Source organism: Trypanosoma cruzi, genomic scaffold, assembly GCF_000209065.1.
Source record: "Trypanosoma cruzi strain CL Brener 1047053517085 genomic scaffold, whole genome shotgun sequence".
NCBI lineage: Eukaryota > Euglenozoa > Kinetoplastea > Trypanosomatida > Trypanosomatidae > Trypanosoma > Trypanosoma cruzi.
Genome location: NW_001849553.1, coordinates 292,156 through 315,529, shown reverse-complemented (window position 1 = coordinate 315,529; position 23,374 = coordinate 292,156). Strand labels below are relative to the sequence as shown.

Genomic DNA, 23,374 nt, shown 5'->3' with positions numbered 1-23,374 from the left:
AATATTTCTCATGAAATGCGTGCTGCTGCTGCTGGTGTATTTTACTGTGCCGTGTTTTTTGTTGCTTTCACTCTGCGTTGACGGGGAGTTAGTTTGTGCTGAAGGCTACACGCAAGTGACAGGAGTGATGGCGATGATGATGACCGGCCGTGTGCTGCTGGTGTGTGCCCTCTGCGTGCTGTGGTGCGTTGCCGGCGGTGTTTATGCGAGGGACGTCGACACCAACGCACTGGGTGGCTGCATGGCGTCGGGAGTGTTGGGTGAGAATGGATCCCACATGCCTGACGGATGCAATAAAACTGCGATTACGGTGCCTTTGCGGTCAGTACTGCCCATTACTGCCGTCGAAGCCTCGGATGGAGGAAATGATGCTCTTGTAATGCAGAACTATTCGAATTCAAGGGAGAATCTCGAGTCTGGTTCTGACTCTGGTGGTGCTTTTGGTTCTAATTCTGCTGCTGGTGAAGGAGCCGGTTCTGGTGAAGGAGCCGGTTCTGGTGGTACTCCTGCTCCTGCTGCACCTCCTCCCGCTCCTCCTGCTGGTTCATCTGCTCCTGCTGTTACTGCTTCAAGTCCTCCTGGTCCTGCTGCTCCTGGTGTTGACCCTTCAGCTGGCAGCAGTGGTGGTACAGCGGGGTCCTCAGGCACTAATTCATCTAACACAACAGGGGACTCTCAGACAGGAAATCATTCGTCTGCAGCAGCGGCTCACAACTCCTCGCTACCCGAAGGAACGGAAGGAACGACATCCGGCACTGGACACACACGACAAGAAGAGAAAGAGGAAGAAGAAAGTGAAATGCAGCAGAAAAGTGATGAAACACAAGTCCAACAACAACAACAGCATGAACACCCCGCGGAAAACGGCGAAGAATCCTCGAAAGACAAAAACGCCCTTCGTACAAATGCCACCGCAAATACAGGCGACAGTGACGGCAGCACCGCGGTCTCCCACACCACCTCCCCTCTTCTTCTTCTTCCTGTTGCGTGTGCGGCTGCTGCTGCGGTGGTGGCCGCGTGAGAGTGAAGGAGAGAGAGCCGTGCACCGCCCGCACACACACTCGTCCTTCTCTCTCTGTGTGTGTGTCCCCTTGCATGGACTCTCGCCCTCACCTCACCCCACGAAGCACACACAATAATGTGCCCATTGTATATATGCATGCACACCCATGCAGGTCCGTTGGTGCTCTCTTTTGCACGACACGCACCGCTGCCGTCCTGCCTGGCTGCATGGGCGGAGCACCGTAACGGTTTCTGTTTTGTTTTTATTGCATTGAGTGGGCGACCTCTCTCTCTCTCCCTCTGTGTGTTTGTTTTGCTTTACGGGAGTAATGAGAGTGTGTGTGCGCTGGTCGTCCCACGCTTCGGCTTTTTGTTTTGTTTTCTTTTTGATTTTGTGGTTGAGTGCACCCATTCCGCGGGCTGCGTGTGTGTGTGTGATGATATGAGCAATTTGCGTGTGTGCTATCTGCCTCTCTCTGCCGTTGCTTTCTTCAGACTCTCTTTTGGCGCACAGCTGCTCTGCAATTATATCCACTGGCAAAAACACATGCACACACACGCCATTATGCATACTCTGTAGAGTGGCGTGATAGCTGAGAATGGATGCACGCAGAAGATTCTGTCTGCGACGTCCCTTGCGAGGAGGGAGGACGGGAGCCTGCGATTTATTTTTTGACACGTTGCTGGCGTGCAGTCTATTGGGTGGTGTGGCTTCAGTTGCCTGGGACAAGTGCGGATTGCTTCTTGTCCAGCAGCTGCACGTGCCAATGTGTATCTCCCATGCTGTGTATACTTTGGTCAGGGATTCCTTGCCTGTGTGGGTGATGTGCGCTGGCGGATGCGCTGGAAGGGTGAACAGTAAAATGACTGGCGAGAGCGCGTGGGCTTTGCAAGGGGCGGTCTTGCTCTTTTGCATTCCGCTGGTTGTTTTGTGTGTGGGCGTTGCGCGGTGTGTGCTGAAGCGTGACGAATAACGCACCCGCCGTGACTCCTGCTGCTGGTGGTGACCGTCGCTGTGTGTTCCCGGTGCACTGTTCTTCCGTCTCGTTCCGTGTGTCTGCGTGCGTGAGTTGTTGTTGTTGGGAGTGACTGCGGCGGGGATGATGATGCCACTCACTGTGGATGGGTGACGGTGTTTGCTGTTGTACTTCTTTTGTGGACATTTTTCTCTTTATTTCTTTCTCACCCTCACAAAGAGGGAAAACAAGCGCTAATCGCCACTGTGAAATTGTAAGGCACTGAAAGGACTAACAGCACACACACCGCCCACACACACATATTTATATGCTCTCACGTGTTGCTGCAGTGAGGGCACTCCGCACACACAACCGTCGCCGCGTGACCGGATCCAGCGGAAGGAGGAGGGGAGGAGGAGAGAGTGAGCGGCAGAGACCCAACATGTCCCGGCGTGTGTTTAATTCCGCGGTGCTGCTCCTCCTCGTCGTGTTGATATGCTGCGCCACCTGTGGATCTACGCAAGCTGTGGAGCCGTCGTCTGAAAAAAAGTTTGAATGGAAGGACGCTAATGACGATGGTGTAAGTGTGAAATCGTTGGGTGTTCCCGGCCTTTTTGAAAGTGGGGAATGTCGTATTTGCCGTTGCTGAGGCGCAGTGCAAGAAGAAGGATGTAGAAGAACGTCTTTACTGGCATTGCATCCCAACTTCTTACGAAAGATACTGCTGAAGAACCAATGGAAGTGCTTAAGAATGCCAGAGTGATACGAGTTCTGGAGGAAGTCGCTCCCAAAAGCAAGAAAGTAGATGTGAGCCGGCCAACAACGGTTGTGAATGGAGGTGATATTTACATGCTTGTTGGGAAATACAGTGGGAATGCTGGTGCTGATGCTCGGGAGAGTGCTGCAGCTCAATCGGGACTATTGCTGGTGAAAGGGACAGTCAGTGATAAAGAAAGTAACAAACAAATTGACTGGAAAGATACCAACGCTGTCCCGAAGACACCTTTCGGCGAACAACCTTCATCCTTGACAGGACTGATTGGCGGCGGTGGATCGGGTGTTAAGATGAAGGACGGTAGGCTCCTTTTTCCAGTGGAAGGCACGAAGAAGGACGGTGCAGACGCAGGAAAGGATGGAAAGACAACTACCGTTTCTTTGGTACTGTACTTGCAGGATACTAAGAATTGGACGCTGTCGAAGGGGATGTCTGCCGATGGCTGCAGTGATCCCTCCGTCGTGAAGTGGGAGAAGGACAAGCTCATGATGATGACTGCGTGTGGTGATGGCCGCCGCAGGGTGTACGAGTCCGGCGACAAGGGGGAGTCGTGGACGGAGGCACTCGGGACACTCTCGCGCGTGTGGGGCAACAAACAGGAGGGAGAAGGGAAGGGCGTTGGGAGCGGGTTCACCACAGCGACTTTTGACGGTGTTGGAGATGATGAGAAAAATGTGATGCTCGTTACTCTGCCGGTGTATCCCAAAGAAAATGGAGAAAAGGGCGAACTCCATCTTTGGCTGACGGACAATACGCACATTGTTGATATTGGGCCGATATCCGGGAAGGACGATGATGCTGCCGCCAGCGCCCTGTTGTACAAAAGTGCTGGAAGTGGAACTGATAATAATGAGGAGTTGATTGCACTGTACGAGAAGAAGAAGGGCGATGAAAAACCATCGCCCGGTATGGTCTCTGTGCGTCTGACTGCGCAGCTGCAGCGGGTGAAGGAGGTGCTGGCGACGTGGAAGGAAGTGGACGAACGTGTCTCCCAGCTGTGCCCTTCTGAGAGCGCTGAGAAGGCTCCCTCACCTGACACTGCCTTCAAAAACACTAAGATCACGGATGGGCTGGTTGGCTTTTTGTCCGGCAACTTCTCTGATGAAACATGGAAGGACGAGTACCTCGGAGTGAACGCCACAGTAACTGGGACTGCAACAAAAGTAGCAGGGCCTGTCGATGGCGTGACGTTCCAGGGTGCGTGGGCGGAGTGGCCTGTTGGCAGACAGGGGGAGAATCAGCTGTACCACTTTGCGAACTACAACTTCACTCTTGTGGCGACGGTGTCCATCGACGGTGAGCCGACGCAGGAGGGCCCCATTCCAGTGATGGGTGCGATATTGAAGGATGCAGAGAATCCAGTACTTCTTGGACTGTCGTACAACAACAAAGAGAAGAAGTGGACATTACTGTGTGGTGGCGGACAGAAAAAGGAGCCCAGCAGCCCTTGGGAGACACAGACGGATACAACACAGTACCAAGTGGCCATTGTGCTGCGGAACGGCACTCAGGGCTCCGCGTACGTCGATGGTAAGCGTGTGGGTGAGCCATGTAAAGTGGAGAATAAGAATTCTAAAGGGATCTCCCACTTCTACATTGGAGGGGATGGAAGCAACAAAGGGAGCCAAGAAGGCGTGTCTGTGACTGTGAAGAACGTCCTGCTGTACAACCGCCCGTTGGATGGCAATGAGATTACTGCTCTTAATGCAATTAAACCCCCGATTACGCCTCCGAAGGACCCAAATGCGCAGGAAGTCGTGTTGCCTTCTCCTGGCAGAACACCGCAAGCGGGACAGGAACCTTTGAATGGAGGTGAAGGTGCTGACGGTCTCGGTGTACCCAAAGCAGCTTCCATTGCTTCGACTTCCATACCTGTGGGGCAGACCGTACAGCAGTTGGCTTCTGAAACATCTCCCGATGGAAATGCAGATGTGGATGTCTCTTCCTCGTCTAGCGGTAACCCGACGGTGGGGGAGGGGAGTGCAGATACGATACAGGGGGATGGACCGCACACACCCTCCGTGGGTAATACCGCCGCCGCCGCCGATACAAACGTTCTTACCGCTGAAGGCGAGGGGCACGATGGACCCGCATTGACACGTGATGTGAGCGTGAGCTCTGGTGCGGATGGGGAGACGGCAGGAGGAACGGATGGGCAGGAGGGAATCCATCCACAGGACAGGGACGTAAAGTCTGCGGCACTCAGCAGCAGCCTCGGAAATTTGTCGCAGGGGAATAACACCGATGCCGGCACTGTATGTGAGAGGAGGGCGCTGCCGCTGCTCCTTCTGCTGTTGGGACTGTGGGGGTTTGCGGCTCAGTGAGGAGTGACTGGCTGCCGCGTGGGACACTTGCGACCTTCCGAGCACAGAATTACTATTCCCATGGGAACAAATTTCACTCATAAAATACTTTTTTTGCGTGTTTTAAAATCCTTTTACTGTTTGCTTCTTTTTGGTTGTGCGTTTTTCCTTTTTGTTTTTTATTTCTCAATTTCTTTTTTTTTTGCTTTTGGGGCAGTCACTATGGACGTTTTTTTCTTTTCTACTCTTCCCTCTTTAATTGTTTGTTGCTGCACTCTTCCTGTGAGGGGTGCCGTGTGTTTCCCGCCCAACTGCTCCACTCGCACACCCACCGACACGCTCACGACGACGGCCCTGTGCGCCTCGCCTGCTGCACGCATGAGGAGGGGCCGCGACGAACGGCGCGCTGAGGGAGCCGTGACGTGTGGGCGTGCGACGAGGGCCGGTGGGGCGGAGCACACATTGCTTCCGCTCTTGTTTTGTTTTCTTGCGGCCAGGGCTGGCAGACACCCGCAGCACCACACACACAGCCACACCCTGCCGCCGTTTTCTTTTTTTATTTTTGCTTTTTGTGTGCATTTCACTCGCTGGCACTCCCTTCGGGGTCTGTCTCGTGAGCATTTATTTTCCCCTCCGATGATTTCTTTTTCTTTTGCTGCGCTCACTCTCCCGATGGAGTGACGCGACTGCCGTCGTGTCTGCGTGCTTCTCTCAGTCCCCACACACGAGTGACTGTGCTCTGCGGGCCGCACTCACACGCCGATGAGAGGGCTGAGGGGAACAGCAACACGCAGATGACCCCGTGAAATATAAACGCTGTGCGGACACATGGAGGTCGGACGGTTGAAAGACATTTAAATATCTTTTAATTTTCTTTTCGGACAAAATATATACAGACAGTTCGGTGTGGCCACACGGCAGCCGGCTGCTTTTTAAATTTGTGTAGAACAGTAATGGACGATTTCTTTTTTATTTATAATTATTTTCTGTGATGGGGTTTACATAAGACGAAGGGGAACGTTCTTTTTTTGTTTTCAATAAATCTTGTGTGAATTGCCGCAGCCCAGGCAGCGGCAATTCATGAGTTTGAGCGGTCTTCTAGTTGTTTCTGCCATGCGTCTCCGCTGTACATTTTTGTGTGTCTCTCCGCATGCTCTGTTCCCTTTTTTCCACGTCTTTGTTTTGTGTTTCTGCAGGCACACACAACCACACACACAAGATGCACATTGCAGCGGATTTGGATGCTTCTTTTGTAGTGCATGCTGGCAGTTGCGCGTGGCGGCTATTGTCTTCTTCCGTGGCCATGAGGAGGAGGGAGGTGGAAGGAGTGCGCAGCCCGACTCTCTTTTCCTGCGGGTGTGATGCACTGCGTGTGGCTGCGTTGAGTTGGGCTCCAAATCCCATTGAGGGCGGGATGGCTGTAGGTTTTTGTGCCGCGTCATGGATGGATGAGGGTTCGCTTGCTCCGTGTGAATGTGTGGTGGGTGCTCGCTCCGTGTGCGTGACGGCTGCTGGGATTCCTGGAGATGTATCTGGTGATGCGGATGCGGTGGTTGTGCCGGTGGATGTGTCGTGTGCTCCGAGTGACGGCAGCCTGAGCTATCGCGTGTGTGTGGCGTGGACGAAGTGTTCTCCTGCCGCTGCTGAGGCTCAGCATGAGAATTACACTTTCAGTGGCTTTGATGTGCGCATGCATGGCAGGAATGGTGAGCTGGGTGCTGTGTGTCATGTGGCCCATGCGGTGCACACATGTAGCAGCTGTGCTGCCAGCTGTGCAACGGAAGAGGAAGGGGCCACCGTTGCCTTCACGATGAATGTGACGACGCATAAATACGCCTGCCCCTATGAAGTGTGGTGGCGTCAATTTCCCCCGATGGAACCATCCATCCGCCTGCACGGAGCAGCGATGCTGACCGGACGGGCATCTGTCGGTTGCCGCCACCCCGTGAAGGGAAGGATGACACAAAATCTGGTGAGACAACTGCGCCGCAAGTGAATGCTGAGCCGTCACGTCAAAACGAGGTTTGGCGACGGTCTGCGGCGGCTGACGGACCCAACACCGTCGATCGGAGTCCCGCATCCAACACGGCGACCAACACTTCCGGGACGAGGCCTGAGTTTGCCTTTGTTCGGAACATGAAGGTAGCTCCAACACCACCCAAGAGGAAGCCTAGCATTGCCATGAGTCGGAACATAGAAATGGATCCGAATGCATTCGTGACGAAGACTGCGCTCGCCAACGCGTTGAGGAAGGCAGTGGGCTCGAGGGATGCCCGTAAGACTGAGGCCGTTGACGGCAGCGGCGAGCACGTTCCTGGGAAAATTGCGGGAGGAATGAATGGTCAGAACGTCCCCGGAAAACCAAAACGGCATCAAGAAATGTGACCTTGCGCGATCTGGAGCGGCGTGAGTCCAGACGTCCGCCTCGCCCTGTTTGACGACGTGGAGTTGATACCACGCGATTCAACTGGCGGCCGCACTGCGCGTGTGTGCGCGTCTCTGGCGTTGCTGCTGCTGCTGCTGGGGTTGTGTGGGGTTGTGGTAGTCCTTCGAGCGAAAGAGGGTGAAATTGTGACTCCCCACGGGGGATATTTGCCGCATACTTTGCGGTTTTTATGTCACTTTTTCTTCTCCTCTTTTTTAATGATTTACGGATCGCTTTTTAAATCTTTTTTTCTTCTTTGTAATGTTCTTTTTGATGCTTTTCCACTGGAGTAATAAGTGTCCTTTTTTTTCTCATTATTTAATGTTCGGTTGATGTGCACTGGAATGGGCGACGTGTTTTCTCTCTTGTGTGTTTCTTTTTTGCTGTTGCCCACACGCGGTGCCGGCTCCGCTGCTGTGCTTCCCACGGACTGCAGGAACGGGGATTGGATGAAGAGGCCGGATGCCGCGTGAAATGTGAGGGATGTTGTGTGGGCTGGTGGAGTAATAAGATTTTTTTCTTTTCTTTCATTACATTTTTTACTTGTGCAGGTAATATTTATACGCACGTGATCGTCTTGTGCTGCATGGCACACGAAATGGAAGTCCTACTGATTCATTTTAGTTTCTTTTTTAAAAAATCCCTGCGGACTTCTTTTTGTCCGTGCCGTGTCCACTGTCACTGTGTGCCTCCGTGTGTCGTTGGGTGTCCCTCTGCTGGCTGTGTTTCTGAACTGCCCTCATATCTTTTTCTTCTTTTCTGCTAGAGGCGCCGATGGTTTGCGACGACGGTTGTTTGTGCTACCCATTGCGATGGCACGAGGGTGACTGGGCGCCGGCCTCCTGAGTGCCCTCGGAGGGAGAAGATGGTGTGCGCCGTGCCTCACTGTGAGTGTGGGACGCCACTAGCCGTGCGGAGAGAAGTAAATGGCTGTGCGGTATGTAATTGGATGCACCCCGTCGCTCTCGTTGCCGCCGTGTGTGTGCTGAGCGCATGGCAGTATCTTGCGGTGCGAAGTGGATGGCATTGCTTCCGCGTGTGCCCTCGTGCATGCGCTGTGTGGCGGGCATCTCTTCCCCATGACACCGCCCTTTTGCGTGGGACAGTGGAGGGAAGTGGAGATGTGTGAGGGAGTGAGGGTGGCCGTTGTTTCCCCACATTTGCTTCTTCCACACACGTGGCGCCTCTCGGCAGCCTCTCGCAGCACCAGGCCGTGGATTGAGAGGATGTGAGGGTCTGCTCCAAGTACACGGAGGACGACAAGATGCATTTCATGACGGCCAACCTGGTCCGCGGGTGGTTGCAGCGCATGGAGCACGTGCGCGAGTACACGTTGGGTGTTGCGTTCACGATTGGGGAGGAGAGGCGGCACGACACTGTGGCGCTGTGGGTGTTGCGCGGCCGGGGCATGCCGACGATTGCGAGGGACGTGGAGGACACGGAGCTGTTTGACTGAGGGAGGAGGTGTCGTACGTTGCGGCGCAGTGGGAGCGCATGACGGACTGCGTGTGCTGGAGGGGCGCGTGTTGAAGTGGGCGTGGCGTGCCTGTGAGGGACTGAGGAGAGGGAATAACAGTAACAGTGACTGTGGGAGTGTGAGGAACAGGGCACTGGCGAGGAGCGCCCTCTTCTTTTTTGTTTTGATTGTTGTTGAACCGCACCCACCTAATTGTTGTGGTGGTGCGTGACTCTCATTGATGGATGGGACGGTTCTTGGCTTGTCTCTCCTTTTGCTTTTGCTCTGCGTTGACGGGGAGTTAGTTTGTGCTGAAGGCCACACGCAAGTGACAGGAGTGATGGCGATGATGTTGACTGGCCGTGTGCTGCTGGTGTGTGTCCTCTGCGTGCTGTGATGCGGTGTCGTCGGTGGTGATGCGTGGCCTGTGTGCTACTGTGCTGATGGTGGAATGGACGACGCGGGACTTGCAAGGGGAATGGATGGCGAAGTGGTGTTTGCGAGGAGGGACTGCGTGTCGAGTGCTGCCTTACGGGGAGTAGCCGCGGCGGTACCGGCCGGTGAGGACGGCGGCATTGGTGCAAGCGGAACGCTTAACAGTGATGCAGGACAACCACCGGTCGGTGATGCAGGGATCGGGACTGAAGCTCAGCGGTAGTGGGGCTGCACCAATGGCTTCATCTTCTGCTGCCGATACAGACGCTGCCAGCAGTACCCCTGTCTCGGGTGCTGGTGGTGGTGTTGGCCCAAGCAGCAGCCCGCAGTTGTCTCCGGCGTCCAAGACGATCCTCCCGCTGGTGGAAGTGAGGCAGGAGAAAGGGAGGAGGCAGGCTCAGCATGCTGCGGCGAAGAGCCGTCAATGTCGAGTGTGTGTTCCCAACCGCCACAATTTTCTGCGGGGTCGGCAACTCTCACCGTGGAAGAGAGGGATGGAAAGAAAGGCAGCGCGTCAGTTACAAATATTCAGAGCGAGTGGGCACAACAGGAACGAGAAGGGCCACACGTGCTCAGGACGGGGGAGAGCGCACGGAGAACTCCAGCACCAGCGCCAGCAGGGACAAACAGCACATGCGACGCAGCCGTCCGAGGACTCAGCAGAGCATGCGGCTGCACCCAGCTCGGGTCTCACACGGGGCGCATCGAACGGCGACAGTCAAGAGCAAACACCGCAGCCTCAAACAGCGACTGACGCTGAACAGAGTGTGTCCGTGGTACAGGGAGTGCCAGAATGGGCTCAGGAGGACCAGGGGATGTGGTGAAAGGAGCAAAAAGAAATCCGTAATGTTTGACTGGCAGCGCGCACAATGCAGAGCACGCACCTGCGGCTGAAGCACCCGAATGACTGTCTGATTCAGGCACCAGTCGTTCCCCTGGACATCCGGGCACAGAGTCTGCTTCAAAGTCGCTCTCTGGAAATTATCGAACGTTTACGACCGGTGCAGCAGAACAGGGAGAAGCACGGCCAATGCCCCTGCGACAGCCAAAACCGCCGGCACAAGGAGGTGCAGAGGAGGAAGCTGCACCGGAAGAAAAAAGAAGCATTGGAGGAATTGCCGCCAACAGCAGCAGAATAAGAGGCGCCAGCAGACCCATCAGAACCGCCACCGAAATCACCACCACACAGCGCACTGCCATCCTCAACGGAAGTCCCAGCGACCATGAAGCCAACAGAAGATCTGCAGAAAAGGCACTGAACCAACAGCGGGTGCAAGGCAGAATGCAATAACTGAGGGTCAGGCTGAGACAGCTTCACCATCTTCTTCTGCGGATGCTGCTGCTGCCGCCAATGACGCTGACGCGGGCAATGCGTAGATTTTGAACGGTGGTTCCGCATCTCATGCCGCTGTGCCGGAGGGAGAACACCAACATGAACGAGAGGATGGCAGCGAGAAGGAAACAACATCATCTACAGCCACAGACAAAACGAATAACCCAGCGGCGCCTGGCGACAGCGACAGCAGCACCGCGGTCTCCCACACCACCTCCCCTCCTTTGCTTCTTGTTGTTGCGTGTGCGGCTGCGGTGGTGGCCGCGTGAGAGTGAGGGAGAGAGAGCCGTGCACCGCCCGCACACACACTCGTCCTTCACTCTCTGTGTGTGTGTCCCCTTGCATGGACTCTCGCCCTCACCTCACCCCACGAAGCACACACAATAATGTGCCCATTGTATATATGCATGCACACCCATGCAGGCCCGTTGGTGCTCTCTTTTGCACGACACGCACCGCTGCCGTCCTGCCTGGCTGCATGGGCGGAGCACCGTAACTGTTTCTGTTTTGTTTTTATTGCATTGAGTGGGCGACCTCTCTCTCTCTCCCTCTGTGTGTGTGTTTTGCTTTACGGGAGTAATGAGAGTGTGTGCGCTGGTCGTCCCACGCTTCGGCTTTCTGTTTTGTTTTTCACGTGTGGTTTGGTTGAGTGCACACATTTCATTGCCCTTTTTTTTGATTTTTGGCTTGCTTTGACGGTGGACGCCTAAATTGTTTGCTTTTGTGTATTATTATACTGTTCCTTTATTGTTGAGAGAGTGTCAGCCTCTTGTATTCTTGTAACGCCACTGAGTTTTTTTTTCTTTTACATACGCCATGCGTCATTTGATTCACGTTACTCTGCGGCCTGCATTGCTTTTGGTTCTGCTTGTGATGATGTTTGTGCTGTGATTTGTCGGCGGGTGTCTTGCTGCCAGTCTGACTTATCCTTCGTTTCGTGACGATTTGTTGCGTACTGACGGTGCGTGGGCGTCTCTGGTGATAGTGAGGGCCGCATGTCTCAGAGCGCAGGATGCGTCGCGGGTGTGCGGCGTCGTTTGGAAGTACCGATGGGTGACCATCCGCATCCAGGCGTCATCAACGGACTGTGAGGGCAGCAGGAGGCACTGCGGCTTCTTTTGGCTTTGCACAAAGAGTTTATTGGACGGTGCGTTTGTTTTCAATCTTTGCAGCTTTGGTGGGGAAGGTGGGAGGCTGAGGACATGAGGACTGAATTCATTTGTGTGGCTGCGTTCCGTTGAGTTGCGGCCAGTCGTGGCGCTCTTTTGGGGTTTGGCCGCTCGTCTCTTTTTTACTTCCCACCGCAGCACGTGGAGGCCAATGATCCGAGGAACTTTTGTTTGACCGCGTGTAAGCTGCTGCCGTGCGTGGTGCATTGACTATGTGATTGTGTGGGGAGGTGCATGGAGTGACGAATGCTTCTGTTTGGCGTGTCGCGGTGTGTCGGAATGATGTTCGGATGACATTTGAGGGGTGTTGTTTGTGGTTTGTGTGTCTTCTCTGGTGGAGCCGACATGTGTGCGGGGTTGTGGCATTGCTGGCTGACAGTTCCACGTCACTTTTCGGCATTCCTGGATGTGCTGAGGAATGACGGCTGGCGACCAGCGTGTTGGTGCTGCTGGTGGGAATAAGTGCATCGGGAATGGGCCACTTTCTCTTTCCGTGCTGGAGCCGATGAACTGGCACGAGGGCACCGGCTGCAGGCTGCCTGCCAGCACGTGTGAGCAGCGGATCCATGCACACACCGACGCCCATCGCAAGAGCTTGTGCGATCACGGTGGCTTTTGTGGCGTGCTTTTGTGAACGTCAGCCCGTCGGAGAATGTGTGAAGCAAACGGCTGACTGCACACGAGGAAAATAGGTGCGTGCACTGTGCTGTGTTTCGGCGTCGATGGCAGGGCGGCAGGAAGCCCGTGCTGGCAACTGAGATGTTTGCGTGGCGAGGGATGTCGGTGTTGATTTTGGATTGTCGAGGGTGAAGTGATTTTGCTGCTGCCCGTGTGTGTGGCCACTCCGGCAGAGGGCGGACGCAAAAGGGAGGGATGCAGGCGCTGCGTGTGTGTGTGTGCAGGTGCCATGCAACAACGTCACAACAAACATGCTGCGACTCGGTGACCCTCACATCGTTGTGGTCCTCACGAACAGCCGAGGCACGGCCCACACCGATGCACTTAGTGGCCGGAGTGAGGCATCTTTTGAGGTGCTGCAGGGAGCAGGATGTGTTGACGCAGCCACGACGTGCATGGAGTGTCACGATGGCACAGTGAGCTGTGGCTGGTGGAATATTTACTTCTCGGAGGCAAAAGAGAGAGAGAGAGCTGCTCCTGCTGCTGGCGTCGTTGCTGCCTTTTGTGGCCTCCCATGCCGATTATTGTCTGTCCGCTGATCATGGGTGGCATGCCTCCACTAGTGACGTCGTCTGCAGGCATTCCACAGCACCAATGAAGCACACATCACGTCGCATGCTTTGGCTGTGGATATGGTGTCTTGAATGCCGCCGGCATTATTTTGCCCGACTCCTTTTCACTGCTTTGCGACAAATAGATGCGTCGCCGCCCGAGTCATTCACTGCAGCTCCGTGTGTTGTACTGCCAGCACAAGACTCTCCTGTTGTCTGACGCCTGGCTGACAGTCCAACACCACTGCGTTGGGACATGCAGGGATGTGGACTGCCGCTCACGGTGTTGGGCACCGCTGTTTGGATGCGGCGGCCACACGAGCGGATGTATTGTGGCACAATCAAATGCGTGAAATACGCGGAACCACAGCGGCTGCAGTAATATCAGCGGTGTGGCACCACGGAGTATGTGAGGGGGTGATGCATGATGAATCACGGTGGGCGGCATGCGAGGGAAGTGCACCGCGACGGAGCGTCATCCCGCCCTCAGCCTGCAAGGGAATGTACGCCCACAAAATATATGGACGAGGCACCACCAAACACACATGCCCTTCTGTGCAGCAATAAATAGGAGCGAAGGTGCGTTCTGGTGTGTGGGAGTCCACTCACATATTTTTATTCCCACCGCAATAAACGGCGAGGAATCAGGTGCCACGGCAACGAAAGGAAAAACAAACATCTATTGCAGCACTTTACCAGCGAAAGGCAGGAACAACACACACCGAATTATTGGCTGCACCAACACAAGAAAAATTCACGAGAGAAAACAAATAATTGCGCACCTTGCGGAAATTCTTGAAACACACGATCCAGGCATGAAGGTTTGCTCTCTGAAAAAACAAAATGAAAAAAAGCATGCAGACATCCGCCAACATCCAAACAGAAACACAGATAAATGATTGCTTTCTTTATGCCATTCCTTGCGCTTGTTTTTGCGCGTGCGGCTGCTGCGGTGGTGGCCGGTCTGCACTAAATTGAGTGCGATGAATGTGGACGAAGGCCTACTGCAAATGAACTGCTTGTGGTGAATATTGGCTGCACTTCCCGTGGACCAACAATCCACGTGGTGTGCGGGGATCTCCTTTTGTATTGTTACTTTGCTTTTGTGTTGCTGTGTGCGCTGCACCTTCTTGTGTGTGTGCGCACCCTCCGTGAGGGGTGCCGACACGACGGACCGCTCTCGCCGCATGTGCATGCGGTGGAGCCTTGTGTGCCGCTCCTGTTTGCTTCTCCCTCCTCCATCTGTGTGTTGGTGTTGCGGCAGGGCTGCGTGTGTGTGCCTGCTGCCGTGGATTGGAGTGTGTGTCGTGCGTGGTGTGCGGCGTACGGTGCATGCCTGGCTGCTGCCCTCTCCTCATGTGGTGTGCCCTCTGTGTGTCTGCCGCACCTCTCGTCTCCCCTGTTGCTCTCCATGTCCCTCACTCTGCAGATCAGCTCCACACCACTGAACGACCACACTCACGATGATGATGACGTGCCGTCTGCTGTGCGCCCTGTTGGTGCTTGCCCTGTGCTGCTGCCCGTCCGTGCACGCAGGAAACACTCAGGAGGCCACTGAAGACCAAGGTGATGCAGAAGACCCCAATTCTTTGCCTGTTTCACCTAAATCTAAGGCAGCTGCATCTAATGGAGACGCCGCCGGTTTAGCGGCCGCTGCACCAGGAGGAATACCAGGGAACAGTCAGCCAGTGTCGTCAAGTTTGGGGTCCACTGAGCAACAGGAAAAAGGTGCCGTAGAGGGAGGTCCGACCGTTACGGTACCGCAAGGAAATGCCGAGTCCGTTAAGGTACAGAGAGACGATAAGGACAGTAAGACAGGGACGACGCGTAGCACAAGTACGCCCACAGAGAAAATAGTTAAAGAAGCGGAAGATACCGCAAAGACGACCACGACCACTACCACAACAAAATCACCAACCACGACAACCACCACTACTGCGCCAGAGGCACCAAGTACTACAACTACAGAGGCGCCAACAACGACGACCACCCGCGCACCGTCACGTCTTCGCAGAATCGACGGCAGCCTCAGCAGCTCTGCGTGGGTGTGTGCCCCGCTGCTGCTCGCCGCATCCGCGCTGGCGTACACCGCTCTGGACTGAAGAGGTGTGTGCGGGCTGTGCGTGCCAGCACTCAACCGCGGGGATTTGTTCGTGTGTGTTGTGGTTCACTGTATAAAATAAGAGGAAATAATGATTGTGTTTTGCTTCACTTGCTTCTGCTGCCGTGCTGTGTGCTCCGCGTTGTGCCCCGCATCCGCCACGTTGAACGCATCGCGGACACACTCATATGCATGCGCACTGGAGCCCTGGGTTTGTTTTCTTTTTTAATTATTGTTTTTATTGCTTTTTAAACTTGTGGTTTGCGGTACGGTGTGCGAGCTCTGCAATCGTACTGATTCCATCTGTCTCGTGGTGTGTGCGCTGCTGCTGCTGGGGTGCTGTCATTTGTTGCTGTGCGTGGTGTAGCGGCTGTGTCTCCTTTTGTTTTTCTCGTGCTATCGCAGGTTGGCTCCGCAGCGTTAGGCAACTCCACTGTTTGTGATGATGACTGGCCGTGTGCTCTGCGTCCTGTTGGCTCCTGCAGTGATGTGCAGCTGCTCGTGCGTGTGAGTGAGGGCTGCTGCGACGGGGTGCGTGTGCGTCCGCGGGTGATGGCTGCGGAAGGTGGACCCGTGGCCGGTTGCTCTGGACGAAGGGGAATGTGAACTCTGAGGACAATAGCAATCAGGAAGATGAGGAGGGTGGAGGAAACACCGTGGGTGAGGACCCCAATCCCACCTCTGGAGGACCACTCACTGCTCCGACGAGACAGGACCAATCCAGCAGCGACCCACTGCGAAGTGGCACTTGCAATCCGTCCGGCACTGGCAGCGCGTCTGCTGCTCGGATGCGTGCAAGTGGACCGGAGTCTTTGGACGGAGGGCACGCCGCAGGCACAACATCCCCACGCTCCGACGCGTCTCAGCAGGCAGCGTGTGGAGTGCATGCTGGTGGCGGGAGGACCTCCCAGGGCAGTCGGGCTTCGGAACAAACCGTCACGGGACAGTCACAGGTGCCAGGGACGGCGAAGGAAGCACCGCAGGGCGATGAAGGAGGAGAACCCGGAGCACAACACGAGGCCGACCAAACCACAAAAATGACTGTGGTGACCGCTTGCGCAGAAACAGCGGTGGAAGAGGAGAGCCGCCAGCGGGATCGCAAGATGCACCACGTCTCTATAGTGGCGGGAATGCTCATTATTATTATTATTTTTCTCTTACCGACATGTCTAGCCACACGATGTCATCAGGGTGCCGAGGGGATGGTCGAGCAGCGACATGAGTTTCCTGCTATGAGGCAGCTGCCATTGGGAGAAGCTTTCGGCGCGAAGGTCCTTCTTGATGCCCAGCCGTTGGCGCAGAGCCAGAGCGTCTGTACCTTCCGGAAGCAGATGGCGCAGTGTTTTCTGCGGGCTAATTGTTGCGCTTGTGGAGGCTGGCTGATCCTGCGGTAGCAGTGATTGCCTCCTGGCACTGCTGCTGCGGTGTCGAGTAGCGTCTGGGTTTTGTGCGCAGCGATTTCTGTGCTGTGCTGTGCCTTTTTTTGTGTGGGGAGGACCGTGTCGCAGCAATCGCGGTGGAGGTCGGGAAGCGGTGGAGGGTGTTCCGGATGAAAGCACCGACAGTGACCGATGTGGTTTGTGTGTCCCACCAGTGTGGCGTCACAGTGCGGGCATTTCTTCTTTCGACGCTCTGTGGAGGGCCGTCTCTCCACAGGCGGTGCGTCGGCCTCCCTTGTTGTCGGGGGAACAGCGTCCGTCCCGGTGCGGTGGGATCGTCGTTGGAGCGCATGAAAGCAGGCTATTCCGGTGAGATGTTGCGGAAACGGCGTTGGCTCGTGCAGTCTCTCACAGTCCAGTACAGGCGACCCCAGAGCTCGGATTCCCCGCACCCTTCCCTTGCAGTGTGTATCTGTTCCTGTTGGTCGAGGGCCTCCTGAGTGATCAGGTGCTTGCCGCCTGGATCTGATGGCCTGGCGCCGCCAAGCAGGTAGTGGTGGGTGTCCTGATGCATGGTACCACGCCACTTGTTGGTGAGCTGGGTGTTAATGCATGACAGCAGGTCCGTGTGCCATATGGGTGCTATTCCATGCTCCGTGTGTTGCCCGGTTGCCGTGGTCTGCGTCGCATGCTGATCTGCAGGCTCGTTAACGTGTACTCCGCAATGTCCGTAGCAAAATGCAGCTGCACGGACCAGCCAGCACGCGTCAGCGACAAGAGACGCTGCCGGATCCGATCCTCCGTCCATTCGGTATGACTGAGCGGGCCCTTGGTGACGGCGTCTAGAAGGGAATGACTGTCTGTAACCACAAGCAGGGTTTTACGCCTGTGCTGGATACGATGGACACTCAGCCTTTCCATGGCCGGGAGCAGTGCGCGGGACTCCGTCGTGCGACTGCATGGGCGTGTGCCGCCGTTGGTACTGACCTTCTGTATTATCTCCGAGGAACGCGGGGATGAGAGCAGTATGCCAATCCCGGCTGACGTGGGAATGTCAATACCGCCATCCGTTGCGAGTATCCACGGTCCCCAGCGATGATGTTGCGCCTTGTCGCGGTGTTGGGCTTTGGTTGCGTATAGGAACTCCGCAGCAGGGCGTTGCTGCGAGCACGACGGAGACCAAGGTGACTTCATTCCCCGAGAAGGTTCCACGCCATGCCCGGTGTGGGGAGGTGAGGCGGTCTGCCTGCAGACTGTCGGACAGAACTGCACGACCGTTTCGCAGCGGTCACTCCGTTGATATCACCCGTGGCGGTTAAGTTCACAAGAACCCTGGCCCGAGGAGGATGGCTTCAACAATATTTGGCAGCTCAACATTGCAGGCCTCTCGTCCGTGAAAAAGATTGCATTTGCGGCGCGATTGGGGCAGCGCCCACCTGACACCGTTCTTCTGCAGGAAATAAGTAACCGTGGTGGCGTGGCGACGAAATTATGTGGCCATAATGACTGCCTTCAGGCCTCACTGGGCGCGGTGGTGGTGTTGCCGTTCTGGTGCGCCACTCTCTACCGTGCGAGCGCCTGTCGCTCCCTGGCACTGACCTCCTGGAGAACATTGCTGTCCGTGTATTTCCACTGGGCTGTCGCAGCATTTGCGTGGCGAATCTCTGCAACCCTCCCACAGCAATTGGTCAATAATCCGCATCTATCAATATCGTTTGTCGCTTGTGTCCGAAGAGATTATCGCGGGTGACCTGAATTTGCATCGTGAACTCTCGGACAGTCATATATACCATCAAGGACTGGAGGCGATGATTTCGCCGCTGTTCTAATCGATATGGATTTTGGGCAGGCAAATTACCCGGCGCAGGCAACACGGATCACACATCGTAATGCCTCGTCCCCTGACGTGACTGCGTATTGCGCCCTACGCATCTCCCACTGGACATTCGCCCCTTACATGGACTCGGACCATTGCTGAATATCTTACTTGGTAGAGATGGACGATGGCACTCCACGACTAGCAAACACGCTGCTTTGACGGAAGAAAGCCACCTTTGCCCTGCGCAAAGCGGGTTGGCCTGCTTTTACATCGTTGTGTGAAACCCTCCTTGCCACCGCGTCCACATGGTAGGATCCTCGCGGAGGCATCTTACGAGCAGCTGAGCGCCACATCCCGCGCGGCAGCCGTGACAGCTCCAAAAAGATATGGACACACGAAATGGAACAAGCCGAGTCCGCCGCCGAAGCAGCACACGAAGCACACACATTGCCTCACCCGGAGACAGCCTACTTTGAGCCGAATGTACCCGAAAAAAGGGAGGAACGAAATCAAGCCTTACGCCGTTGCTCCGCTGTGCTTCTGGAAGCCCGCGCGAAAGGACTTGGAGCCTCACCCAGTCCGAGGTGGCGATATCTTCACGGCATGGCGGCGCCGCACCCTCATCCTCTGGAATCGGTTGTGCTCCGCACTGAACTTGGCCGCGTATGCGCCCTGCCTCGGCAACAGGCAAATCTGCTTTTCCGTCATTTTGTGCGGTTTCACGTGCCATACCGCCTTATACTGCTGCTGCTGCTCGCTGCACTCCTTTGGTTCCTGGTGGCTGGGAAATGGATCGACCTTTCCTGCCGTATGTACTTGACGTGGCCATCCGTGACTCCTTGCCTGGCTCAGCCCCTGGCCCCGACGACATGTTGAATGAATTCCTGCACCGTCTCGTGCCCGTTGCGCGTGGCACACTTAGAAAGATGATCCACAACTCCTTCGCAAATGGCAGCCTGCCTGGCTCCTGGAAAATGGGAGATGCTATTCCTATCCCCAAGCCTGGGAAGGATCCATGCCGCCCAGAGAGTTACAGACCCATCACGCTGCTCTCTGTTTTACCAAAGTTAACCGAAGGAATGATTCACCGCCGTCTGTCAGCGTTATTGCCGCACCACCCACGTCAATTTCGGATTTGCACCTCCGCGTTCTACGTCGGACGTGGTGGGACTTGTTATCGACACATTACCCTTGGATTGAATGAGTTTGGCATTGTGGAGTATGAGCGCCCTGGAGACGACGCCCCCACACGACGCCCTCGTCGCCATCGCTTGTGGTCTCGATTGATTTTCCGACTGCGTTCGACACCACTGACCATGGGAAGTTATTCTGCATGCTTGACAGACTTCCGTGCCTTGGCCACGAACCAAACGCTGGCTGCACAACTACCTGCGGGGCCGCTATGTTAGGGTATGCACTCGCGAACAGCACTCCCGGAAACAACTCGCCTCAGCTGGAGCACCGCAAGGCGGCGTCCCGGGACCCCAACTCTTCCTCTACTGTGTGGATGATCTGCTGCGCCGCCTGGGCAGCATCTATTCTGCCTCCGCATTCATGTACGCTGACGAACACACACTTGTTGCCTCATGTGCGGACATCCATGCCTGCGCTGCGGCAATGCGACCGCTCTTGTCTCTTGTGGCCACATGGGCTGTCGAGCACAGCCTAAAAATCAACGTCGCTAGGAGCGAAGCTGCTCTATTCCACATCTCTTCACACACACACGGTCTGACGAGGACATGGTCGATCTCCATCTTGTTAGCGGGAACCTGCGTATTCAGTCACGCCCAGTGCGCTTGCTGGACAACACGTTCGATCGACTTCTTAATTCTGTTACGCATGCTTCCACCGCTGCAAAGAGGACCATGCCACGCCGCCATCAGCCGCGTCTGGTCGCAGAGGCGGACGCGTCCCATCACACCATGCGATCCTTTTTGATTGGATGCGTGCATAGTGTGCTATTTCATAATGGCGAGGCAATTGTCCCGTGACTCGCCCCCACCCACCTCCATAATATGGAAGTACGGTACCGCGACGGTAGCAAAACATTCTTGGCCTGAGCGCCTCTACGGAAGACACATCTGTCTATTTGGAGGCCAATATTCTTCCGCTCCGGAAGGTACTCTGGCGTCGTGCACTCACACAATGCGAACGCTATATACGCCTCCATGATCACGAGGATTTGCGTTCCCTTATCTACTCGCAACCTATGCCTTCGTCCATGCATGGGAAAGCGGCGACATCGATCCGCTTCCGAGAGATGCTGCTATTGATGGATTGCTACGCGTCTGTGACATTATTGGGACACCCCACAACCACATTCGCGCGCCTCTTGCCCAACATCGAATTTTCCCCTGGGACACTGTGAGCTGCAGCGGGGTGAGATTTTATCAGCCACTGTTTGCCGAAGACGCCTCTGACGATGTCGGGCGCACGGCTTTTTATTCTACTCACTCCTCTTTGGGGGATTGTGATTTTGAATTGTGGACGGACGGTCCTTCATATCTCGCTGCACTCGCATCTGGATCCGCTGCGCTATTATATGACTCCACCACGACAAATGATCTCCCTGTGGAGGTACATCGTGCAGCAGCTGGCAGCCTCGCATGCTCATATAGGGCAGACTGCCTTGCGATCGAAAATGTTTTTAGACATCTCATACCTCCTCGTCCGGGAACATCCCAATCGCCCACACGAATGCTGGAGGAAACGGACTCCCTCTCGGCAATGGAGGCACCCCGCGTTGCCCACCGACCGTGCGAGGCCGCGTTACTGAGTAAATTTGGATTATGCTGCTTTCCTTGGTGAAGCGAGGTCACCCTGTGGATTTTATATTTTCCCATCACACTACGTTATTCCACGCAGTGAGGCCGTTGACAAACAAGCCACGATTGCACGATCCCTCTCGCAGGACTGCGTCAATGCCTGGCACGTGGGCTCCCTTACCGCCGTCAAGAGGTTATAATGGAAGGATGCCCAGGAGGAAAAGGATGGCGCACACCGCGTGACAGGCGCCTGTCGGTGTGGCGAGGACTCTATTCCTGGTGCTGGCCCGGACATCGGTCCCCGAGTGGCGGCACCGCGCACAGGCGCGATGCGACTCCTGCCCACTCTTCGACAGGCCCGCACGCGCCCTGCGGATCACAAGGAACCCTCTGTGTCGGTGGTGCCGTTCCTCCCTCACTGCGGTGACCGGCCCGCCTCTGCCTCCGCCGGAACCTCTTCCCGACGTGAGCGCCGCAACTCCTTGTCGACCAGCGAGCGGCGGATTGACGTCCTCCTGCCCAACCTGCGGCAGAGTGCGCTTGTCCGTCCACAGTATGAGGGCACATGCCGGACGTGCTCAGCCTGGCGTTATAATAGTTTGCGAGGGCCTCCCATGCGGATGCCACAATGGCGCCACCGTCTTCTTAACAGATGCCTCGCGCGCAGGTCGCCACTGAGGGATTCAAGCATGCCAGCAGGCAAGAGACGCAGGAAGCACAAACGCGGGTACTCGAGATGGACCAGGCTCTTCCGCCACCGCCTCATCACGGACGCCACGGGCTGCTGATCCCCGACGGACCACGGGAGACTCCGCCCCATCCACTGCGGGAATGCCCTCGTCGTTGGGAACTGGACTGCGACTGTTTGTGACTGCCCCAGCCCGCACGACGGAATACTTGCCACTTTTGTACGGACGGCCCTTGCGCTACCCACTCGTTATTGTAGCAGCATACAACCGAAACAAGATAACAAGCTGCTTTGTGATGAATATTGGCTGCACTTCCCGTGGACCAACAATCCGCGTGGTGTGCGGGGATCTCTTTTTTTATTGTTACTTTGCTTTTGTGTTGCTGTGTGCGCTGCACCTTCTTGTGTGTGTGCGCACCCTCCGTGAGGGGTGCCGACAGGACGGACCGCTCTCGCCGTATGTGCATGCGGTGGAGCCTTGTGTGCCGCTCCTGTTTGCTTCTCTCCCTCTTCCATCTGTGTGTTGGTGTTGCGGCAGGGCTGTGTGTGTGCCTGCTGCCGTGGATTGGAGTGTGTGTCGTGCGTGGTGTGCGGCGTACGGTGCATGCCTGGCTGCTGCCCTCTCCTCATGTGGTGTGCCCTCTGTGTGTGTCTGCTGCACCTCTCGTCTCCCCTGTTGCTCTCCATGTCCCTCACTGTGCAGATCAGCTCCACACCACTGAACGACCACACTCACGATGATGACGTGCCGTCTGCTGTGCGCCCTGTTGGTGCTTGCCCTGTGCTGCTGCCCGTCCGTGTGCGGGGCAGATACTGATACTGAATCCGCTGACGTTACTGAGGATGTTGATGAAGCTGGTGGAGGAGGCGCCGAGCAATTGGCCACTGCAGTAGAGTTACCAAATGAAGAAACCGTTCCGTCAGGGTTGCCAGTTACGGTGCCTGGAGCGGATCAGGGAACAAATACCAGAGAGGGACAACGTTCGACCGATAAGTTGCCAGAATCAGATGAGGCGGCCGATACGGTGCAGCAAAAAAGTAAGAACGGTACGACAGGGAGAGAAACTGACGAGAATGCATCCACACGCAATACAGATAAGAAACACGAAGATCCTTTCACGATGACCAGTACGACTACAACACAGGCACCAACCATCACTACAACAACGACGACCACCACTGCGCCGGAGACATCAAGTACTACGACTACAGAGGCGCCAGCTGTGTCGACCACCCGCGCACCGTCACGTCTTCGCGAAATCGACGGCAGCCTCAGCAGCTCTGCGTGGGTGTGTGCCCCGCTGGTGCTCGCCGCATCCGCGCTGGCGTACACCGCTGTGGGCTGAAGAGGTGTGTGCGGGCTGTGCGTGCCAGCACTCAACCGCGGGGATTTGTGCGCGTCCACTGTGGTTCGATGTATAAATTAAGAGAAAACAATGATCTTGTTTTGCTTCACTTGCTTCTGCTGCCGTGCTGTGTGCTCCGCGTTGTGCCCCGCATCCGCCACGTTGAACGCATCGCGGACACACTCATAAGCAT

General features: G+C 55.7%; 4 protein-coding genes and 3 pseudogenes across 4 annotated transcripts, besides 6 other annotated features; all 7 read left to right on the top strand.

The window, feature by feature from the left end:
• Positions 1 to 23,374: part of a sequence feature (areas not merged during assembly with more than two copies in the genome that could not be assigned to a particular haplotype) that runs on past both edges of the window.
• Tc00.1047053511259.180 (mucin-associated surface protein (MASP), putative) lies at positions 128 to 1,021 on the top strand (the record flags this gene model as incomplete). Its single annotated transcript, XM_811767.1, has 1 exon — positions 128 to 1,021. One exon carries the CDS (start codon positions 128 to 130, stop codon positions 1,019 to 1,021), a length of 894 nt encoding a protein of 297 aa, XP_816860.1.
• Positions 429 to 602: a microsatellite.
• Tc00.1047053511259.170 lies at positions 2,286 to 5,057 on the top strand (annotated as a pseudogene).
• Positions 5,169 to 5,246: a sequence feature (A-rich).
• Positions 6,002 to 6,022: a sequence feature (AT_rich).
• Positions 8,703 to 9,026, top strand: Tc00.1047053511259.161 (annotated as a pseudogene).
• Positions 9,257 to 10,954, top strand: Tc00.1047053511259.149 (annotated as a pseudogene).
• On the top strand, positions 14,547 to 15,185 carry Tc00.1047053511259.130 (mucin TcMUCII, putative; the record flags this gene model as incomplete). Its single annotated transcript, XM_811766.1, has 1 exon — positions 14,547 to 15,185. One exon carries the CDS (start codon positions 14,547 to 14,549, stop codon positions 15,183 to 15,185), a length of 639 nt encoding a protein of 212 aa, XP_816859.1.
• Tc00.1047053511259.120 (uncharacterized protein) lies at positions 15,818 to 16,225 on the top strand (the record flags this gene model as incomplete). Its single annotated transcript, XM_811765.1, has 1 exon — positions 15,818 to 16,225. One exon carries the CDS (start codon positions 15,818 to 15,820, stop codon positions 16,223 to 16,225), a length of 408 nt encoding a protein of 135 aa, XP_816858.1.
• Positions 16,334 to 17,661: a mobile genetic element.
• Positions 18,088 to 21,732: a mobile genetic element.
• On the top strand, positions 22,573 to 23,181 carry Tc00.1047053511259.80 (mucin TcMUCII, putative; the record flags this gene model as incomplete). Its single annotated transcript, XM_811764.1, has 1 exon — positions 22,573 to 23,181. The coding sequence occupies one exon, from the start codon at positions 22,573 to 22,575 to the stop codon at positions 23,179 to 23,181; it is 609 nt and encodes a 202-aa protein (XP_816857.1).